Source organism: Pelecanus crispus, chromosome 6 (assembly GCF_030463565.1).
Source record: "Pelecanus crispus isolate bPelCri1 chromosome 6, bPelCri1.pri, whole genome shotgun sequence".
Taxonomy (NCBI): Eukaryota; Metazoa; Chordata; class Aves; order Pelecaniformes; family Pelecanidae; genus Pelecanus; species Pelecanus crispus.
The window spans coordinates 43777226-43799321 of NC_134648.1; the positions used below are offsets into that span (position 1 = coordinate 43777226).

Here is a 22096-nt window from a genome sequence, read left to right on the forward strand (position 1 = left end):
ACAAAGTTTAGGCTGAAAAACAGGCAGTGAAAAGAAATGGATTTGAAAAATACTCATCATCCTGAAATGTTAATTTCATACGGTCTTGTTGCAGAGCTTTTTATATAACACCGTTTAATTCTGAAGTCTTCAAAAATCTAACTAAAAGAGTTGGAAATCGTACAGCAGGCACTGAGAATGATTGGAATATTATTCCATTCCCTTTCCTTGATTACACTGATAGAAAATTTTGTTCTGAGGTGCCAAATTAATATTTACTGGCTTAATATCAGTTCTAAATATTGTTTTGTGGGGGTGACAGATGTGCAAAAGATAATTTACCAAGTAGTGGCAGGATAGGAAATAAAATCAAATTAACAGTAAATATAATTTTTTTGTCCTTCATGGCTATGAGAAGTAGACTGGTGTTTAGATACTTCTTTGGTACTCTAATTGCCTGCAGGAGTAGTCTCTGGATGCTGAGAATCCACTTGAAATATTTAGAAATATAACTCAGTAGTCACAGTGTAGCTGATTTAATAGTGAAAGGCACTGGTTTCTTTTCTGCAATCTTACAGCTATTATGCTAAAAGCTAAAATGCAGACTTTATAGAAAAGGGAGTCAAACTACAAACTTGAAATGTTGCCCAAATTAATAGCTGCATAACTAAGTTATTTGCAGTCGTAGCACTATGGAAAGGGAATACCGGCAAAAGTTATTAAAATGTAGTGGAAGTATTTCTAATATGCACTGGTTAAAACAAAGGAAAAACAGCTTTAAAAGGACCTAATAGTCCTAATTCTCTTAATGTAGACCTACTGAATATAGCTTAGGGTTGCAAAGTATTGAAGAAACAAGTAAGTGCTGATATAAGATTTAGTGAAGTTGTATGTCAAAGGCAAGCATGTGTCAAATTTGAGTGTCTCCAAAATTAGGTAAAAAATACATCTCCTACTGAATAGAAGTTTTCATAATGCTTTAGGTACTTATGTCCTAACTGGGTGCATGCTGTTAAGCAGAGTATTTTTCTTCTTGGGCATAGGGTTTACAGCAGCCTTCTGTATTACATACAGCTAGAGTGCACGGACAAAGAGGTATGCTGTGAAATGTTTTACTTATTTACATTTTCCAGTGAAAAGTATATATTGACAACACAGCTTTTGCGCTTTAATAAAGCCACTCTTGTAAAATGATGTTTTAATTTTAGGTACATATTTTGACATTTGGAATTCTTATCTATAAGTTTTGATAGAATTGTTGCTTATTGCAACAATTCTTAATCAAACCAACCCACAAGAATTTAAACTTCAAAACTAAAATCTGCCTACAATAGCTCAATCAGGTGTCCTCAATAGTTGCTTCAAATTTGCCTTCAAAATTCTTGTTGTACGTGATCAATAGTTGAGTGGACAGTTGGAAAATTTGAATAAAAGTTGAGATCATTTTGGTTTTAGTCATAAATTTCAGGCCAAGGAATATGTTCTAATATGTGCTAGTTTACAAATACCAGTCCTACATTAACTCATGGAGTTTAGTAAAGCTCTGCTAGCTTTGTCAATGCTCAGTTTATTTATGTTGCAGTTATAGAAAATCAGAGCATATTTTTCATCAATGAAAAGTGTCATTTCCAAGGTGATTGTCTACAATGAGAGAAATGTGGTGTTTGTTATTTTTCTCAAACAAAGAACTTGTTTGTTCAACAACATTAATTTGAAAAATGTATTTTTTCTTGAAATTCTAGTGTAGATTTGCAGGGTGAAAAGTTTATTTAGAAGTACAATACCTCTCAGAGGTTGCCATTTAGTCCTTCTCTTATGAACATTTTTGTTGCAAAATTTGGTCTCATAACAGCCGTTTCTTTTCTTTGCATCTTTGCAGCTATTTTGGAAAGAATTATCATTTAGACTTTCCCATGTTAGCCATGGATGTAGCACTTTCTCCCATGAGAACACAAGAACTGGATCCCATGCCGTCTGATGCGTCTCCCATGCTTATAAACATGACTCCTACGGTGGAACGAGATGGGGAAGAGGATGTCATGAAGGAGCTTGATTCTGGCCAGCAGTATGAAAAGCCTCCTCCTCTACACACTGGGGCCGATTGGAAGATTGTTCTCCACTTGCCAGAAATTGAGACCTGGCTTCGGATGACGTCTGAAAGAGTCAGGGATCTGACCTACTCTGTCCAGCAGGATTCGGATAGCAAACATGTGGATGTGCATCTAGTACAGCTGAAGGTAGGATGAATTTTATATTGCAGACTTTTCAGTGAAGGTGTTTCACTTGACTCTGCTACTGGTAAAGTAAACAAAAGAGCTTTTCATAACTGCTGTAGCATGTCTGACAGCCTGTGTTAAAAAGCAAGTAAAAGGTTTTCAGGGAGATAATAGAAACTATCATTCTCAGTTTTTTGCAACATTATTTACTCATCACTTAATTCAACAGTCATAACCATATTAATGAACATGCTCACACTCCAAGAGCAGCTAATACAACACTAACAATAACCTGACCTGACATGTCAGAAGTGCCCAGAAATATTCTCATTGATTTTAATGGGCTTCAGTACCTAAAACTCCCAAATTTGTGTCCCAATAAACATGGCCGCATTTGAAAACTAAGCAAGTTTCAGAGGCAGTAGGATAGAAAGGTGGTCTAATGTCTGGCCTTTCAGTCACGTAAAGGTTACGCTGAAGATTAAACTCAGGTGGGACTACATACAAAATGGTAAACATGTAGAATTTTTTTTCGGATCTGAGCCTTAGTGAGAAATATGAAGTGATGAGATTCGAATGGTCACAGCCAGTAAACCAAGCTTCCCCTCCCAGCAAGAAAATGCATTAACAAGACTGGACTTTGTCCCCCAAAAATCTGTTTTGTGTAAACTAAAAGAGCAACAATCTCCATTCTCCCAACCCAACAACTGAACACAAGTATCTGTAAACAATTCTCTCTCTCTTGGTCCCAGATTTAAATTTTGGTGTTGAATCTTTAAAGATATTAAGGAAATTCAAGGTGAAATTCAAATAGATAGTGTCTGGGACTGTGTATATATGTTCATTTGTATGGCTTGGTTTGCAGCAGCAGATGAAGCATGCTTTTGAAGGCAGCAAACAACCTCCAAAAATAGCAGGCAAATGTTATCTCTTCAGGCTGAGCTGTCTTCAGAGTTGCATTCTGAGGCCTGTGTATGTGAACATAGTCTTCCTTCATACTCAGCGCGATGGTATTTTATTTGTGTTTATTTCAGGAGTGGAGCTGTAGGCTGTCTTAAAATACAACTCCATGTGCTAGTGCTAACCATACAGCAATTGTACTGTAATGATCGCTAACCAAATAGAGAGCTGATCTTGAGTTCTTTATGGCCCCGCCATTTTTCTGAAAAATTTGGGGTAGACATTGCGGCTTTGGATGAGAGAAAGAACTATGTCCACAACGTGCAGTAGGTTTTTAGCAAATACACCTAAAAGATATTTCTGTAGGCAGGCATAACAAATCTTGCTGGACTGGGTGACAGTTCTGATCTGGAATTGCTTGTGGCCGTATTAGTGCAGTGCTGAACTGAAACTAAAGAGCTGTGGAGCTTGTGGATGGTATTTGCACACAGCTTTGGACTGGCTCAGAGCACAAGTAGAAAAGATTTGTGCCTGCTTACAAAATGAGAATATTCTGTGCATACAATTCACCCTCACACATTCATTAAAAGGTTTTATTTCCAGATGGAGGTCAGTGAATGAATAGTATTCCTTATGGTTTTCTGCTTTTTAGAGATTATTAGTGAGTTTGCAAGAGTCAACAGTAGTTCACAAAATACTTTCCTAATGTTTTTTTCCATGTAAGCAATTGCTGTAGCACCTAGGGATTGTTTGGGGCTAGGAAGAGATCTGGTTAATGCAACTGCAAAAAAGGACAAAAGAATAACATGAAGGAATCTCAATTATCTGCAATTATCTGGCCTGTCAGCCTGGGGGGACCTGTCACTGAGGCTGTCGAATATTCTATGTGCCGACCCTGGACTCAAAGGGAAGTGCTCTTTTTCTGTGTGTTTATGCATGTGTGTATTGGGTGCGTGCACAATAATGACTTGTATTTGAAGATATTTTTTAAATATTTGATTTTTTTTTTAAGTTTTCACAAAGTAACATAAACAGAAAAAGCTTTCAAAAAGATCTGTAGTAGTATTAAGAACGCAGCGAAGTCTTAGCCAACACATAAGGAATACAGAACTTCTGTAACCTGCTTACCTTTAAACCTGTATACAGACAAAAAAGAAACAAGAATGTAAAAGCAAGTGTTATGGAAATACTTTTATTCAGACTTTAGATATATTTTAAATTGTTTATCCTTGTATCCTCTTGCATTATATAACTTAATGAAAATGAGCTAAGCAAAAAAAATTACATAACCTCATAGAGTTCCTCTTTTTTTATTTGTTCTGTGTTCCAATAAATCTCCTTGAGGAGCTCTTTCCAAGTGGTCTGGGTCCTTCTGGAATTGTTGTGCCCAGGCTTGACACAGGGCTCAATGTGAAGCTTCACCATTGCCAGAAGACTGGGAAAAGTATTTCACATGTCTTTCAAACAATACATAGCAGTTTAGTATTTTCTTTTTTTCACAACAGCAGGAGATGGTTGATTCATGTTCAGCTTATGATTCACTGTAACTCCCAAACTCCTTTGCTGCACTATGGGTTTTTCACCTCTCTCTTATCCATTTTATCTGTGAAATTTTACATGTAGGATTTTGCCTTTGTCCATTATTGAACTTTTTTTGTTAATCTCCCATTTCTCAAGTGTGTCCGTGACTTTTTCAGTTCAAATCTGTCTTTTGGTATGTTTGAAGTGTCTCCCCCAAGCACACATATTGTCATCATCTACAAATTTAAGAAGCCTTCTCTCTACTCTTTTGTCCAAACCATAAAGACAAAAATACAGACGCAGGATAGAAGTCTGTAACATAATAGTTTCTGAATATAATTTTCAAACTGCAAATGTAGCAGTAAGGCAAACAGTTTTTCATTTTCTCATAGTTTGTTTTCCTCAGCCAGGAGAGGTCCAATTCAATTTTCAGGCAGCTTTCTATTCATTTTGGATGCCTAAAGTTGATTTCCTTTCTCTGGCTGTCAGCTGGCTCATGGTGATAGGGCTGGTTTGAGGATCTAGGCCATAGCAGACTTTTTATGTTATTCCTTGGAAAAATTGCTCTGCAAACAGATCATCTCTTTCTCTTGTGAATATTTGCTCTGTATTCCTGTTGCAGATCTGTCTGTGCTTCTGCTCTTTCTGTAATCAAGAACATTGTTTCTTTTTTTGTGGTTTGTTCCCTGGTGATTTTGGTGTTTGCTGGCAGTGTCTTTTCATGCTACATGACTTAGGGCTTTACTAGCCACCACTGATCCTTTGAAAATACTTGTTTCTCTCACTTTTGCAATGCCTTTTCTCAGAACTAGCTACGTAGCATGAGTGGGAGGCTTGTCTTATGTCATCCCTTGGGAAATTTCCTGGAAAGCTCAGCTTCACATGAGTGCTTTGGTGAGCTAGATGCATGAATCATAACTCTCTGGGGTCTGGAATGCCTTCTATTAGTCATTTATCTGGTCATCAGTCTTAACTTAAGCTGTGCAAAGATACATTTACATCTGTCTAACACATTCAATGCAGCTGTTATCAATTGCAAGTATTTGTAAAAGAGATGCAAAAATTACAGGTTTACTACAAACAAATCTAAAGGTGTTCTCTCTGTCCTTGTATTGTGTTAACCTGCTAAGATGCTTTCATGATCCATTTAGCTTTTTTCAGTCTGAATAAAATATGCTTGCTTTTACAGCAAATTCTTTCTTGGAATCCTCCTGAGGTCCATCTCAGATTCAACTACCATTCTTCTGCTTTACTTTATATCCCTTAACCCTCTCAGGGAAGGGTCTAGTGTTTCAACTCTTTGATTATGGCTTTCTCTCTTTTTGAAAAAAACCTGTAATTTTTGATGATCTAGTATAATCTTCTGTATTTTAGATATCTGTTAACTTTTATTGTGGAGTAAAGCACTCCACCAGCGCTTTGTGACTTAAATGTCTGATTCGTATATTGACACAGAAACAAACACATTTTATGCTATGATAAGGTCTTTAGATCTTTTTGGACCACTGATCTTTTCTCTCTTTCCAAGTAGAGAGACTTCAGTCATCTTTTTCCAGGGTAGCTGGGTCAAGCTCAAACATCTCTTGACTGGATCTTTCATCTTTCCTCCTGACTCCTACAAGATTTTCATGAACTTTGGAGAGAGGTCAATATCTTGTAACCACTATCCTTTGCTATCTCTGTTTCCACTTTTTGGGGGGCGGAGGGGGGCAAAGAATTTTTAGTTGTTTTTCCCCTTGTACTTAAATCCTGGATAAGAGAAGAGTGTAAGGAATTATCATAGAAAGACATTAAAGGATGTTAGTCGAGACAGCCAGCATGGCTTCACCAAGGGCAAATCCTGCCTGACTAACCTAGTGGCTTCCTATGAAGGAGTGACTGCAGCAGTGGACAAGGGAAAAGCAGTGGATGTCATCTACTTGGATTTCTGTAAAGTGTTCAACACAGTCCCCCACAACGTCCTTCTCTCTAAATTGGGGAGACATGGATTTGGTGGGTGGACTGTTCAGTGGATGAGGAATTGGTTAGATGGTTGCATCCAGAGGGTAGTGGTCAACGGCTCGATGTCCACATGGAGACCAGTGACAAGTGGTGTCCCTCAAGGGTCTGTGCTGGGACCAGTGCTGTTTAATATCTTCATCAATGACATAGACAGTGGGATCAAGTGCACCCTCAGCAAGTTTGCAGATGACACCAAGCTGAGTGGTGCAGTTGACACACCAGGAGGATGAGATGTCATCCAAAGGGGCCTGGACAAACTGGAGAGGTGGGTCTGTGTGAACCTCATGAGGTTCAACAAGGCCAAGTGCAAGGTCCTGCACCTGGCACGGGGCAACCCCCGATATCAGTACAGGTTGGGCAATGAAGGGATTGAGAGCAGCCCTGCGGAGAAGGACTTGGGGATACTGGTGGATGAAAAGCTGGACATGAGCCAACAATGTGCGCTTGCAGCCCAGAAAGCCAACCATATCCTGGGCTGCATCAAAAGAAGCGTGGCCAGCAGGTTGAGGGAGGTGATTCTGCCTCTCTGCTCTCCTCTGGTGAGACCTCACCTGGAGCACTGCGTCCAGCTCTGGGGCCCTCAGCACAAGAAGGACATGGACCTGCTGGAGCGGGTCCAGAGGAGGGCCACAAAAATGATCCGAGGGCTGGAGCACCTCTCCTACAAGGCCAGGCTGAGAGAGTTGGGGTTGTTCAGCCTGGAGAAGAGAAGGCTGTGGGGAGACCTTATTGCGACCTTGCAGTACTTAAAGGGGGCCTACAAGAAGGATGGGGACAATCTTTTTAGCAAGGCCTGTTGTGACAGAACAAGGAATAATGGATTTAAACTAAAGAAGAATAGATTTAGACTAGACATAAGAGAGAAATTTTTATACAATGAGGATGCTGAGGCACTGGAACAGGTTGCCCAGAGAGGTAGTGGAGGCCCCATCCCTGGCAACATTCAAGGTCAGGTTGGATGGGGCTCTGAGCAACCTGATCTGGTTAAAGCTGTCCCTGCTCCCTGCAGGGGGGTTGGGCTAGATGACCTCTAAAGGTCCCTTCCAACCCAAAGCATTCTATGAGTCTATGATTAGTTTCTAATATAGCTGCAGTTAGATACAGGTTATTCCTTTTTTCATTCCATTACAAGCATTTTGACAAAATTTAAAACCAGGGTACTGTAGGTGTCTTTCTCAACCACCCTGCTCTAGAATTCAGTAGGCTTTTATTCAATAAATAATATTAAATATTGCTTGTTTTATTGAATAAATACTGCAGGCTGGACCAAATGAATTTTCTGAGTACTTTTCAACTTTTTTTTTTTTCCCTGTATCAGTTCCTTTCAAGAGCAAAAATCAGTCTTTTTTTTTTTTTTTTTTTCAGATGTTAAAATAAGTCACTCAAAATACATCTGAGTCTGGAAGATAACATCAGTAAACTCAATTTCTTGTAATTTGTAGCTCAGAACAGTCTTTATCATAATCTGTAAAAGGACTTATTCAATGCTAGTAGCATTGCTGAAGTACCTCATCTACCACATGTCTTTCTGTAACATTAGAAACAGGGCTATTCTTTCTTCTCACCTTTGGTTTGATGACTCTCAATGGCTCTATTATTCTGAAGCTTGTGACAACATACCTTGCTTCTGCAGTTGTACAGCTTTTCAGCTGTGCCATCTAAACCACCTTTAACTAAGTGCACATATGAAGTTTTCCTAAAGTCTGAATCTCTAGACTGTACAGACAACTTATAATAATAAGAGAACTTGGAGAAGAATTAAGCCTCATTGTGTTACCATAACATCATTGATATTTTACGAAGGATCATAGAAAATGTTAGTGACAGTCTTTATAGAAGGATGTATAGATGAAGCTCCTAATGGAAATAATGAGTGAACTGCTTTATCTTGACAGAAGTTTGCCACAAGATGTATCTGTTATATTCAACAGATGAAAATAAAACTTGAATTGGAGAGATTGACTGCAACGTTATTCAGCTGTTTTGCTTGCAGACAAGATATGATCCTGATACTTCAAGTGAAGAGTTGCTATGCAAATTTATGAGAGTCATTATTCAAAAGGAGGTGAAGGGAAATAGTGACTCTTAAATCCACAGACATATTTCTGAGAAGACTTCTGGGCATGTTTAACAGTTATGCTTCGTGAAACAAATTTCTCTGACAAATACATTTATACCTTCCATGTGTGGATGTTAGTATGAGTGTCTATAAAAGTAAATATTTGATTATAAACTATGACCTATAGCTCAATGGAGACAACTTCAAGACATACTATTTTATTTAGGTCTGAGGATCAAAAAGTTGTTGCACATAAATTTGTGGAAGTGTTATTTGCAGAGAATCTCAGGTCTAGCAAATAAGTTGAGAGCCAGTAATATGGTAATTGTTTGCTTTTGGCACTATTACCAATCCTATACTAAGAAGTCACTTTAAATTGCATATGAAATAAAATTAGTTTAAACATCATTGAAATGCAATTCGCTTAACAAAAATGAACACTTAAGGGTTATCTGTGCAATAACATGTCTCTACTCTGAAATGTGATTTTTCAGTTTTTGAGAACTATTTTAGATTGTCTATAGCTAGAGGACAGAATGTTCACACCAAAAACTCCTAAAATGAAAGTGGACTGTAACTACAGTGAAAATGTAACTTCTTTCATATTGAACTAGTTAACATGTCCTAGATGTGTAGGACTGTACATCAAAAACGGACTCTCTTAAACTAATGGCACGTAATAAATTTCAGTCTCCTTTATCCTGTTAAAGTTGTAAATTTCTCTGAGAAAATTAATCTGAAAAGTTTAACATTTGGAAGACCTCAAATGTTTCAGTTGAATGCTGAGGGGGAGGGGAAATATTCTCCATGCTATCAACAAGCATAACTAAAACCAAATTTACTGAAGAATTTTTTTAAAGAGCATTTTCTTGAATAGTTGAGGTTTTGGTGTACACTGCAGATTTGAAGCAATTAAAAATTATTCATAACATTCAAACTCTTTATTAACTTAAAATGTAATAAAAAATGTGCTAGCTGGAACTGTATTTTCAGACTCACAGTTCCGAGTATCAGGATTTCTTTACTGCAAATTTGGTAAGAAACCTCTAGATCTTGGTTCTCTATGTAACATATGGGATATTTCTGTGTTAGAATAATTATTTCAAGGAAAATATATACAAAATTGCTTTGCTCTTATCCTTTTCTTTCTTTTTTTTTTTTCTTTTTTTTTCAAATCTAACCCAAAATCTCATCTGATGACAGGTCATATGTTTGTGAAGCACTTGAACACCAAACAAACAGTAATTTGACTATAAACATATCATGTATTACACTGCTTTTTATGCATAGTGATTCCAAAGATTTGACAGTCTTTGTAGATTACAATCTAAGTAACTGCAGATGTGACTTTTTTTTGTTGTTGTTTTTCAGCCAGATGGCTTAACACAACATAGGCAGAAATATGCTACCTGACTGGCTGCAAATCAAACCCAAGTTTGCATATGGAAGTATGGTGAAAGACTAGATAATAAATACATTTATCTATATGGAACATTGCCAGTGGAATATATTTATATAAACATGTAAAATATGTTTATTTTACACTGGTATTGGTGAAATGCTTTTTTTTTTGAAGGGGAAGGGTTAGAGTTAAGAGCACATTCTAGCTCAGCCTCTAGTCAAACGCTAAATTTAATGCACACTTATCCCAACAACCTCAGTGGGGCAACTTTATGTGCTTTAATTCACCTAGCATTTAACCAATGGATAATAGGATTTATTTGGATAAAAACAGGTTTGTTGTAGATATTTTTTTTAACTGTTTGTAGGATCTATCATATTTCTCACATTCAAGTTATTTTTCAGACCAAGTATATTATGAATTCCAAAAATGTCAGGCACTCATAAGTAACTCTACCAGAGCAGATGGTATATAACAATATATATCTATAATGATAGCCTGATACATCTATATATTGGCAGAACATATCTGCTGTATGTATTAGTTCTATGCTTTGTAAACACAAGATTTCATACACAATTTAAAGGAAGCAATGGGTTTGTTAAGAAGTTGTATTCTTATTTAGTTTGCCTCTGAACAGCTTGGTGGAATCACACCATTCTGTAGGGCAGTTGATTGTAAATGCTGGTAAATACAGATTAACTCTTCCGATGTTTTTTGCAGAGGCTACCCTTTACTTACAGTCCAGGCTTGGATATTAAACAAATGGGTTTATTAGTTTTTCTTATTTTCTGAGTAGCTGAGTGTGCCTACATTTTACACTTCTTTAATTTTTAAATTTTCCTCTGTGCCTTGAGCATATTTCCCTGTTTTGCAAAAAAAGCCTGAATGGAAAACATGGAGTACCAGCAATAAATCTGTGTTTCTTAAACTCTATTTGGTCAAACAATCACATTGTTTAGAAGCCTTCCAACTTGTATAGCACTTCTACAGTCTTGCTCAGATCGATGTTTTTAAGGAAAAAGACGTGACTTGTTTACCACATCTTAACATGCTTTACTACAACAACTCCACGCCTATAAAAGTCATCTTGGTTTTGTAGCTTTTAAGCTAAATTCTCTTCTGCCTGAGGGGAGCAAAACCACTTTTCCCACATCCCTCGAACATTGTCCTAAACCCTTGGCTATATGTTATCAAATATAAACAGAGGCTAATGCTCTATTCTGTATAGAGAGCAATGCTGGAGGTATGAGGCATGCTGTTTGCTCACCTACTGGGTCAGTGCCTTCAAGGATGAAAATGATGATCAAGTAAATGTCAATTTTCTGGGTACTAATTAGGTTTAGAAATTCGGTGCAAAGTTGCTTAGACTTGCCAGGACTGGTGGTAGTCTGAGCTCAGAAATGCAAAATTTTAGGCAGCTGGATACTTTTAATTGAATAAAAGAGGTGTACCTGTGGTATTTAGATATCTATGAACTAAATGGCAACTGAGCAAGATGATTCAGGACTGCATTGTTGCCTACATCCCATCCTAACGTTTGTTCTGCTCTGGTCATTAAAATCTGTTAAAAATGCATTCCTGAAGGCCCAATCTTAAGTTCCTAATGGAAAAAAAATACTGTTCTGATTGCTTACAACATTTCTCAATAAATACATGAATGCTTTGGATTACTGCTAGTTATATATTATTGTTAGTGCTGAAACCATTTTGGTGTTACAAATATTTTATACTAGGAGAGGTATCTGTTAAGCCTGTGACCATTTTGGTGTTACAAATATTTTATACTGAGAGAGGTATCTGTTAAACCTGTGTAGGCTCTTACATGTTTTTAACTTCAAGTATGTGAATATTGCTAGTGTCTATATTGGTTTATTAACATTCAGACAATCTGTTTTTCAACAGTAACCTTAGAAAAAACAGTAAACACCAACATTTGTAATCTAATTTTAAATTATGATCTAGTGTAGTTGTAGATAATACTGCAATTTCAAGATGAAATTGTATATCTTTAATGTTTAGGTAATGCACATTGATAATTAAAAATTGTTTTCAAAAGCAAATAATGGCAGGTTAACACAATAGTTTTTAAAAATTAGGTGGATTTAAACTGTGCCATTCAGCCTAATAGAAAAAAACTTCCCCCCTCTACTGCTGGTATTGTTCAGTCTGTGTAGATACAATGAAGTTAAACTGATTTTCTTTCTCCTGTTACAGTTTGGTAAACAAGTCTATTGATATAACTCATATTTATGCAAACCCATTGTCTGCTTGGGTGCCATAATGTGAACACAGAAAGAGCGTAAATACTTTATTGTAGGTTCAGTTGCCTTCTAAAGAAAGCTGGTCATTATTTGAGGGATCAAATTAAGATGAAAGGCTGCTGGTTAGAATATAACAAGAGGATGAAAGAATTGGGAGCTAATAAAGAGAAGAAAAAATGGAGAAACAATAACAAATTTCTATCTGTTGTGATATCATTTCTGAATAGAAAAATGAGAACTACTTGGTTAGTCTGCTGTTATCTATGTATCAAGGGAATGAAAGTAGCTAAGAGCTGGAAAGGACTTGACTGGTAACCCCAGTGATAATGGCAGATCTGGCTTGCATAATTTATCAGGATAAATGAATAAGTAATAAATGTTGCAGACAGCATGCTGGACCTTTTTTAAGTTCGGACTTTCTTTCTAGAAGAGCAGGGAAAGTATACCAACAAAAATGATTGGAATTACTGCTCTTGTGACAAAGGGACTTGAATATTCCTTGGAGTGGTAGAAGACACCAGCACTGGTATCCCTTCTTGGGCTTAGGCAAAAGAGATTTTTAAAATAGGAAAAAAAGGGGGGGGAGTGGGGAAGGAAAAAAAAAAGGCACAGGTTACCTAATTGACTCATTTGCATGAGTCCATATGCATGGCATTTGGAAAGGAATTGTGAACAATGTGTGGAGCATCTAAGCCCTCCCTTAGTGCAAGGGTACAATCTGAAGAGCTCCTTAAATCAGCTTGAGTTTCTTCAAAGCAAACCAGTAAGGATACACTGAGCAAAAATAATGCAACCTGTGACATTCCCTCCATGGGAGTGCTCTTCTTGCAAGGGTAGAGATGCATTCATTAGTTTCTGAGCAACATATCTGGACATAGAAGGGTGATGTGTAATTATGGGGGGTGTAGATATAAAAGTAGAGTAGCATCTGCGATGCTATGGAGGTCTTAAGGTTGTCCTAAAATAGACATTTGGATTATTCAGCAGTCAGGGGACTTGAGAAGAAAGGTGAACATTTGCCTGTGAAAAGGGAATTGGAGCTCTAAGATGAGGAAAAAAGTGGGTGTTTTACCACTCTCAGTTTCTTAATCTAGTTCTAAAAATAAAACTCTGCAAAATCTCACTCTTATTTGGATATCTACAGTTTTGAAATATATACTTATTCCAGAATTTCTGGTTTAGACCTCAGCAATACAGGAATACATGTAAGTGCACTTTGACCAAATATAATGATTATTTCTCCCTCTTCTCACTTCACATTGCTCCTACATTAAAATATGCTAATACAGGCTTTAGAAAATGAGCTAATGTACTCTACCAATGGTCTCTGGAGAAATATTAAAGTAAATATCAAATTCCAGCACAGATGTTACCTATTACAGTCTTCTCTAGTCTGTATCCTAATCTGATTAAAACACAAATGTTTACTGGATATAATGATGTAATGATATAAATACTTTTCAGTATGATGAAAAAATGTTGTATGTTAAGTCATCGTGCAAATTAATTAACCAAAACATTTGCTGAGGGAATGTATTTTGTTGTTTAGTGTATGTATATGTGATGATAATAACACCTACCGATATCCAGATTTGCTGGAAAAAACTAAACTAATACTGTTTCAATGGTATGAGTAAGATTCAATAATGTCAACTTTTTAAATTAAAGGTCATTGACACTATATCATTATTTTTATTTGAAAGTAAGGATGCCAATGGGAATTTTTATTATGAAAGCTGTGAGTTGGTTGAGTTTATTTTATAAATAAATATGTATATATGTAAATATATATGTGTGTGTATATAAACAAAAGCATACATACAAAAAGCAGTGCCACTTAAATCCTCCTGGTGATTTTTTTCTTGAGGATTTGTTTGAGTCTATATGTAGCTTAGAAGGTAGGCTATTATTATGTTTTATAACAGTCATCTAGTTCTGATCTGCATAGTGAACTATTATATTTACAGACGTTTTCTTGCTTGGCATATTTCAGTGGGCTTTGTGGACATATTTCTTATTAGTCATTATACTGGCAGGGTTTGTTGCTTTTTCAATTTATAATTACATGTCACTTATAATAGATATCTAAAAACTGTAATATGGCATAAGGGAGCAGTCAAAGAACAGGCACAAAAAATTGCACAAAATGTAAAGAATTTTTTAGTTTGCTTCATTATTGTCAAAATTGCCAGATGGGCTTTTACTATAAGAGAGTTGACAGAAGAAATTTCAGGTTATAGGATGATTGCTGTCTGAATGCCAGAAATGCAACATGAATATTTCAGTAACGTAACACACTTGTATTTTATTAAGAACAAGTTCCACAAGTTTGTGATTTTTAAATATCCTTGGATATTTGCCTCTCGAATTATATGAATTCTTCCTCAGAATAAAATCCCTTTCTGTATAGTTAACCATTAAAAAGCCTTCTGTGAATTGATTCGATTCCTTCTTAAATCAATTAAAATCTCACAGCTAAGAAGTAAGCAAGCACAGCAAAAGGGTGTTGTGTATTTTCCTGTGGCGACTCAATGACATGTCCGTATAGCTATGCTTATACTTTTAATTGAAATGTTGCCCTGCTACGGGGCAGGGTACTATGATGCATAGTACCCATCTTGTGACTGAGGTGTGTGAGATGTCTTCTGTAGCACTGAGGTGAAGTTCATGTGGCTTTGTCCAAGCCTGATCTGTCTTCTTCGGGCAGTCTGGGAACCGTGCTGGACCCTGAGCTTTTTTTAAGGATTGCTCTAGAGCTTGGCCTCATTGTTTGCATCTAACAAATATAGCTGGGTGGTAAGTCTGGGCGGGAGCCTAGGTTCAGGCTAATGTCTGACTGACATTGTAGGTGTAGTGATGTCATCTTCTTCAGAAAAGGTTATAAATACACACTAGATTTTTTTCTTGGATTGTCTTATGCTTCCTTGAGTTGCATGTAAAGAAGCATTAGGAGTATTACATACATCCATCCAAAAGATTTGATCTGCAGATTTTAATGTGTTCCATGTAACTGTCTCTAGTGACATTGTGCAGAATCAGAGACAGATGAACAAGCTTTCTCCTTGGACAGGAGCTGAACCATTTACAACCGACTGTGCAGAAACAGGGAGGAAAAGGAGAATACATACCTACCAGTTCCATCTGTTAAAGCTTTATGAATGCTCTCTCCTCTTTCTCACTGTAAACGATTCCCTGGAGGAAGATAATAGCTTTTGTGGAGTCAGTTATGATTCTAGGCCTTGCATTTTGAAGACAGAGCACTTCTTTCTTTTGGAAATGTTGCCATTTCTTTTTGGAAAACACATGTAATTTAGAAGGCATAAAGCAGCACTGTATTAGCAATCGTAGCACTCCAGAATTCTGACAGACCTTTCGTAAGTTTTCACAAAATAGAAAATCTACTGAATCTAGTAATACATTGCAATTTCCCTTTTCCATTGAGCAGTGTACTTACTTTTCATAATCTGTATTAGCTGAGAAAATGTATCTCATAAATTTTAGTGAACTATATTGCTTTTATTCTCCTCAGTTGGCCCTGCAACCATACCTGCCCTTAGCTGTGGTTACACACTTCAAAAGGGACTTGAAACAAGTTACAATATACAGTCTTATCTTTTGGTGCAGCCATGCATCTCTTAGTGTTCTGATGAGTACATTTGCTTCTGATCACGAATTATACAGACATTCAAAAGGCAAGAAAGCAAGTAACATTTCTGCAGAACAGGTTCTGTAGATGTGATCATAATTTATCTGATAATGTATAGGGAATAGATGATTTTATGTGTGCATTTCCAATGTGATCGTGATCTGGCATTCTGAAATAGGCTCTTTTCAGTAACTGACATATATATATAGGGTCATATATGTGCATAAATATATGTGTATATGTATATATAATTTTTGTAATATCGTAAAAGAAATTCAGTGCCACTACTATCTCAGTATTTGTATATCCACTTATTCCTCATGCATTTCTGTTTTTTCTCCAAGATTATTCTGAATTATCTGCCCTAAAATATTTGAGCTGCTCTACCACAATTCACTCTAGTACATGATTTAATTTATGTGTGTGAGTAAGATCTCTGTGTTTGCAGTTCACCTCATTCTTCATAGTTATTGAGGACTACCCTTTGTCTATGTGTCTATTTAGTACACTGACAGAACAAAAACTTCTGACATGACAGAATATTGCTACTGTCTTTTGGGAAGCAGAAATTGTACTCAAGGAGCAATGTTATATTGTAAATGGTGCAAAGTATCTGTACTCTTGGATACAGTAAAGTATCCGAATGACCCCCAGAATAATAGAAACAGAATTTAATTTTTGAAGCTATTAAGCTGTATGGGATGAGCAAAATGGTTCATACACAACTCAGTCAGCTTGTATGAAAGGTATGGCTGGAATTTGTCACTACATCCCAGCACTATCCAGCATCTAGAAGACAAAATTGTCAAATGGAAGTCTGCAAAATCATTAGGCAACTATGCTCTGAAATCATAGACCTGAAATACTAAACTGAATAGTCTTCAGCAGTTATTTTGAGGCTATATTTTTAAGAAGCAAGCAAGGCTAGAAACCTTTTAATTAGATCCAGGATTCTGAGGTAACAAATGAATTTCACAATCTGGACATTCAAGAATATTATCAGGTATCATAAGACTCATGATAAAATAAAGGGAAGAGGGATATTTCTGAGGGCAATACAGTAGGATTTTTACAGATGTGGTACCATTTAAGCTATCCTATGTTTTCTTTGCCGAGGTCATCTGGACCTATTTCATACAGCATTTATAGGGACTTCCTGAAAGTTCAGATGCCTTGTTTAACTGGGAGGACAGGACAGTTTGTATGCATTTGTTTGTCCATTATCAGGTACAGGAATCCCTTCTTTATCTGTTTTTCACATGGGGCTAGCATCTTAACTTGAAATGGATAATTTTGATACATTGGATTAAAATAGCAAATGTTATGCAGTGTGTTACCTGTAAATGTGTGTAACCTCATGGATTCTTGCATATGATGCACACAAATATAATCTTCTCTTCAAAGAGTAGTTTAAGTATCCACACTGTTTATGAATCTAGGCCAGCAGTTCAGTATGAGAAATTAAGGCAGAAGTAAATAGGAATAGTATACATGGGAAGGGGGCCAGTCTCTTTTCTCCATAGGAACATTGCCTCTCTTGTTACGAATAACATTGTTTTCTTTCTGAAATACTGACAGAATACTGACAATTCTGTATTTCTTTCAAATTTCAGGTAGAATAAGCAAGGAATGCTGAAAACATGATTTTTTTTACCATATTACAATTTAAATCATATGCTTTTGATTTTCAGCTGAGATCTGCAAGAATAGCTTCCCTGACTCAAATCTGTTCCAGATTCTTCCTTGATCCTAATTATGAATGAAATACTTATAATATCCCCTTCTCAATGTCTACCCCTGTTTTCTCTTTCTATTTTTTTAATGCTAAGGAATAAACAAGTACAGCATCAAACTAAGTGTTTGAGTGGCAAAGACTCCATGGTGATCTCCACTGCAATTTAAACCATGGTTCTCAGTTTTGTAGTTACAGTATTTGGGACTGATTTGTGAATTTTGCACCAGTTCTTAATTATTAGCTGGATTTTCTTTGCTACTGTGTTGTCTTATATAGGAGAGCTGAAAAAGATAGCAAATCAGAATGACAGGGCCACACCTGTAAGTTAGTATAGAGGTTGCTTGAAAAATTACCAAGGAAAAACCCACTTTGTATAGGTATCTTAAAAACTGCTGAAAAAGGGATTTTCCTCTATTCAAAAGAGTACACGTATCGGTGCGGACCAGCTCAGGAGTTTTATTTTGTTAAGTTGCAAACCAGTTTCTACCTATTGGTTGCTAGCTTTATTTTCCAGCCTCTCTCCTCTGTTTTCTTTGCCTTTCTGCTCTTTTCAGGTTCTCTCTCTCACAATTTTTGTCTCCCATCTGATTCTTGTCCTTTTTCATTTTCTTCTTCATGTCTGTCCTTCACCAAAGCACATTGCCGAGTCATCTGCTACTATGCTGAATTGCTACCTCAGAAAGCCTGCCTTTCTTTCTTAACCTGGACCAATGCCACGTTCTGTGGAGAGAGCAGGAGCCTGCCAGAGCACATGTTTAAGAAATACTTACTGCATTAGAAATGAAGGAGGGAAGTAGAAGACAATGCCGTTCTCTACACATGGGCCTTATTTCGGTTTAGTGCCTTTTTTTAAGTCTCTCTTTGTGTGATCTCTATGATCATAGAAGAGTAAAGAAAAAGTTCAGTTTAAAATCTTTAATACCTTTTCTAGTATGCTCAAAGCAATGAATGCATAGGTTCTTAGGGTGTAGGAGTTGTTTCTGCTTCAAAGAGTTTCTAGCATGGTCGTGGTATGTTCCTGCAGCAAATTAGCCAGTCAACAGTTGGCTGTGTGTGTTCACACACGGTCCTGCATCACTAGAATCTGATCTTGCTGACTTTAATGGAGGTTTTATACTTAGTCTTCCATCTTCCCTTATTAAAGACCAAGATTCAGTTTTTATAATTGAATGGATACGGCTTTTGTTGCCTTGCTGTTTGAGTAATCTGGCCTTGAGTAAGAAATACAGCTATTAGCATTTATAGAAAGGAGGCAACTTAATTTTGGTAGTGAAAAATGGCAATTGAGAAGGAACTATAAATTAGTCATCTACAAGAATTTCCCAGAATTCTCCATTAAACTGCAATTATTAAATGCTTCAAGTCTACTTTGAAGGCCTCACTTCAAACTGTTTCAGGCAAGCAGACTTTACTCTTTTGCAGAACCAGCTGCAATTGGGAAAGTACCCAGTACATGGAAGTCTACTTACCAGGGCCAAAATTAACAAAAATAAAAAGAACCTACACAAAGTCAAAACCTCTGCATTTAGCATTATACAGAAAGCCAGAAAACTAATGTACATTTAGGACATAGTTTTGCAAATGTGCATGATGGCAATTTTATGCTCCTGGGATGCCCTTGAACTGTATGGAACCACTCAAACGTGGACTTTAATAACATATCTGAGTTACTTTTTAGCATGTAAATAACATGTTTACAATGTTGTACCTTGTTGAGTTATTTTTATAAGAGATTAAAATGTCTTTATTGCATTGTACCCGACTTCTTTCACGAGGTACTAGTTTTGTATCATGTAGTATTGTAGGAAAATCTCTGTAATTTATCTTCTTGGTTCACCGCATAAGACGACAAAGGAGATAAATTATAATTTTCAAAAATATTGGCTTTGTGTGTAATTAATTGCATTTATTATGTACGTTGTTAATCTTTTCGTTCGTTATTTCTATTCATAAAGCATTTGTGAGAAATCCATGCTAAATATAGTGTCCTAGAGAGCTAGAATTTCTGTTAAAAAAAGCGGGGGGGGAAGCCCCAGATGAAACTCCGGAGCCTCTGTGCAGTAGTCTTTGGGAATAATGTTTAGTAACTTCGATATTAAAAAAAGCAGCGAGACATTTCCCACGGGGTTTCCTGTAGCCCAGGCCGACGGCGGTTGCGCTTGTGCTGCAGCGCCACCTAGCGCTCCGGGGAGCCGCCGGGATTTCCCAGCTGCTGTGGCTGCTGAGGGGGAAAAAAAAGAAAAGGGGAGGGAGGGGGGCGAAGAAAAGGAGAGGGAAGGGGGAAAAAAAAAATGTTTGGTATCACGTGCACAGAGCTTTGGAGCATCAGTAGTAATTTGCAAAGGTTTTTTAAAATATTTTTCAAAAAAATCGTTACTAACATGTCAAATATAGCATAAGACGACTTTAAAAAAATAAAATGCTTGATTTTGCAATGGTAGAGCTGCTATAGAGCCCTTAGGGAAACATATGTACATTTATGTATATACTTAGATTTACAAATATTTATACTGGTACTCCCATGAAACATCTAATTTCTACAGTGCTTTACATGAGAAAAAATAGAAGCCTGGCAACGCTGCTAATAGGAGACAGTGTTTAACTTAAAGGTGTCCCTGAAGAAGGAGACACCTATAACCCCGGAAGTTTTGCCTTGGATACAAAATTACAGCTTCTCCTGTTCTGCGTGGGTCACTGGAAAAATTAATGTTTTAGTTGGTTTTACCCACTATTTTGAAGTTGTTTACACAGTGAAAGTTAGCATGATCACACCCACTGTGTATTTGATATAATGCAGACCAGCCAAACACAGTGTGACTTGTACTGAAGTCCAAAATAAACTGGTAGTAAAATCAGGAGTAAGAACAACTTCTTTCCGTTCCACCAACCCACGAGACCGCTGCTGCTATCATCCCCTCACCCTCTTGGGCAGTTCTTAAGGCAAGCTCTCGCTCTCTAAGAGCATGTTTCTTTTCCTGTTTTGTTTACACTTCACAATTTATTTTAATCAAAACAGGCTTTTATAGTGTGCAGTAAACATTCTTACAAAACAAGTTTTCTGGAAGAGATGCAGACATCAGTGTAACAACATCCTGGATATGTAATGTATCCAGCATGATAAAGTTGGAGAAATGCCCTTACATGTTAAGTAGACTAGTGGGTTTTGTTTACCTTCCTCTGATAAGTTAATGACCAGCTAAATATCTAACATCTAAATATGTTTCTCAATAGAAACATGATAAACTCCCTTTATCCAAATGTACTCATGTTTTCCTTTACTGAAAAAAACAAAACAAAAACAATGAAAAAAGATGTAAGATAGGCTGAACTTGAAGCTCAAAAAGAGGCTGATCGTATGTGCTGGCATGTATCCTCAAAAGTATCTGTGCTCTGCCTTAAAAATCTCTGTGTGTACTTCCCCTTCTTTTTTTCCTTCTATGAAGGCCTATAAGAACTATTCACATGTAACACATACAGCTGTGCACATCAAACCCTAGTAAGAAGCAATGTGAAATACCCAACAAAATACTGTACTGATTTTGTGTGGGGGATGGATAAGGGGCTGACAGTCCATTGAAACAGTGATAAGACCAAGATTTTTGTATGCTGCGTTTCCCCTAAACTCTGTTTTCTTTCTGTTGCCTTGGAACAATATGTGCATTCATTTAACTATGGAATAAAACTGGTCTTTTGCACAGTTTCATTTCACTGCAACTCAGATGGACTGAAAGAACAGCTGAATAACTTGATATTGAAAACTTAAAGGTCATGAATATTGGATGTAACAGCTGTTTCCATTAAAAAAAATGAATGATGTAATCCCATTGCCTAGAAATGTCTGGAATGTGACAATCAGTTGCTTGGAATAGGAGAAGGAAAACCAGTTTTAACCAGCCTTTCATTTCCTAGGAAAGACCATGTTTAGAGTTTTGCATGATTAAATCCTTCAGGGCAAAAGCTAAAACTGTCATTTGTCTAGCTATTCATTCTGTATGAAATATTAGAAATGCAATTTAGAAAAAGAATTCCTCTGCAGTAGCCTTACTCAGCTTTTGGTTTTTCGGGAGGATGATGAAATGTTATAACAGAGAAGTCTGGCTCCACTTAGAGTCTTTCAATTACAATATATATCTCTGAATATGTCAAATCATACCTTCTAACGATAATGCGTTGATGATTTTTTTAATAGGTTACTAAGCTTGAAACGTGTGGGTGAAATCTGCAGCTTCATCTATTTTCGGTGCACTTGTTTGCTAGAATAAATAGGATGCCAACATGTGTGCACTCCAAGCAGCCCCATTTAATTCCTTATTTTCTGAAGGAAAGAATTTGAAAATGTAGGGAGGAACAGATTAAACCTTCAGTCTCTGCTG

The 22096-nt window shown here is 36.8% G+C and overlaps 1 protein-coding gene across 1 annotated transcript in view; it reads left to right on the top strand.

The window, feature by feature from the left end:
* The first annotated feature begins 1892 nt into the window (after positions 1-1892).
* AKAP6 (A-kinase anchoring protein 6) overlaps positions 1893-22096 on the top strand; it is a 235430-nt gene continuing 215226 nt past the window's right edge. Inside the window, exon 1 of the mRNA XM_075713039.1 lies at positions 1893-2216. Coding sequence (XP_075569154.1) covers positions 1893-2216 — 324 coding nt within the window. The remainder of the gene's footprint in view (positions 2217-22096) is intronic.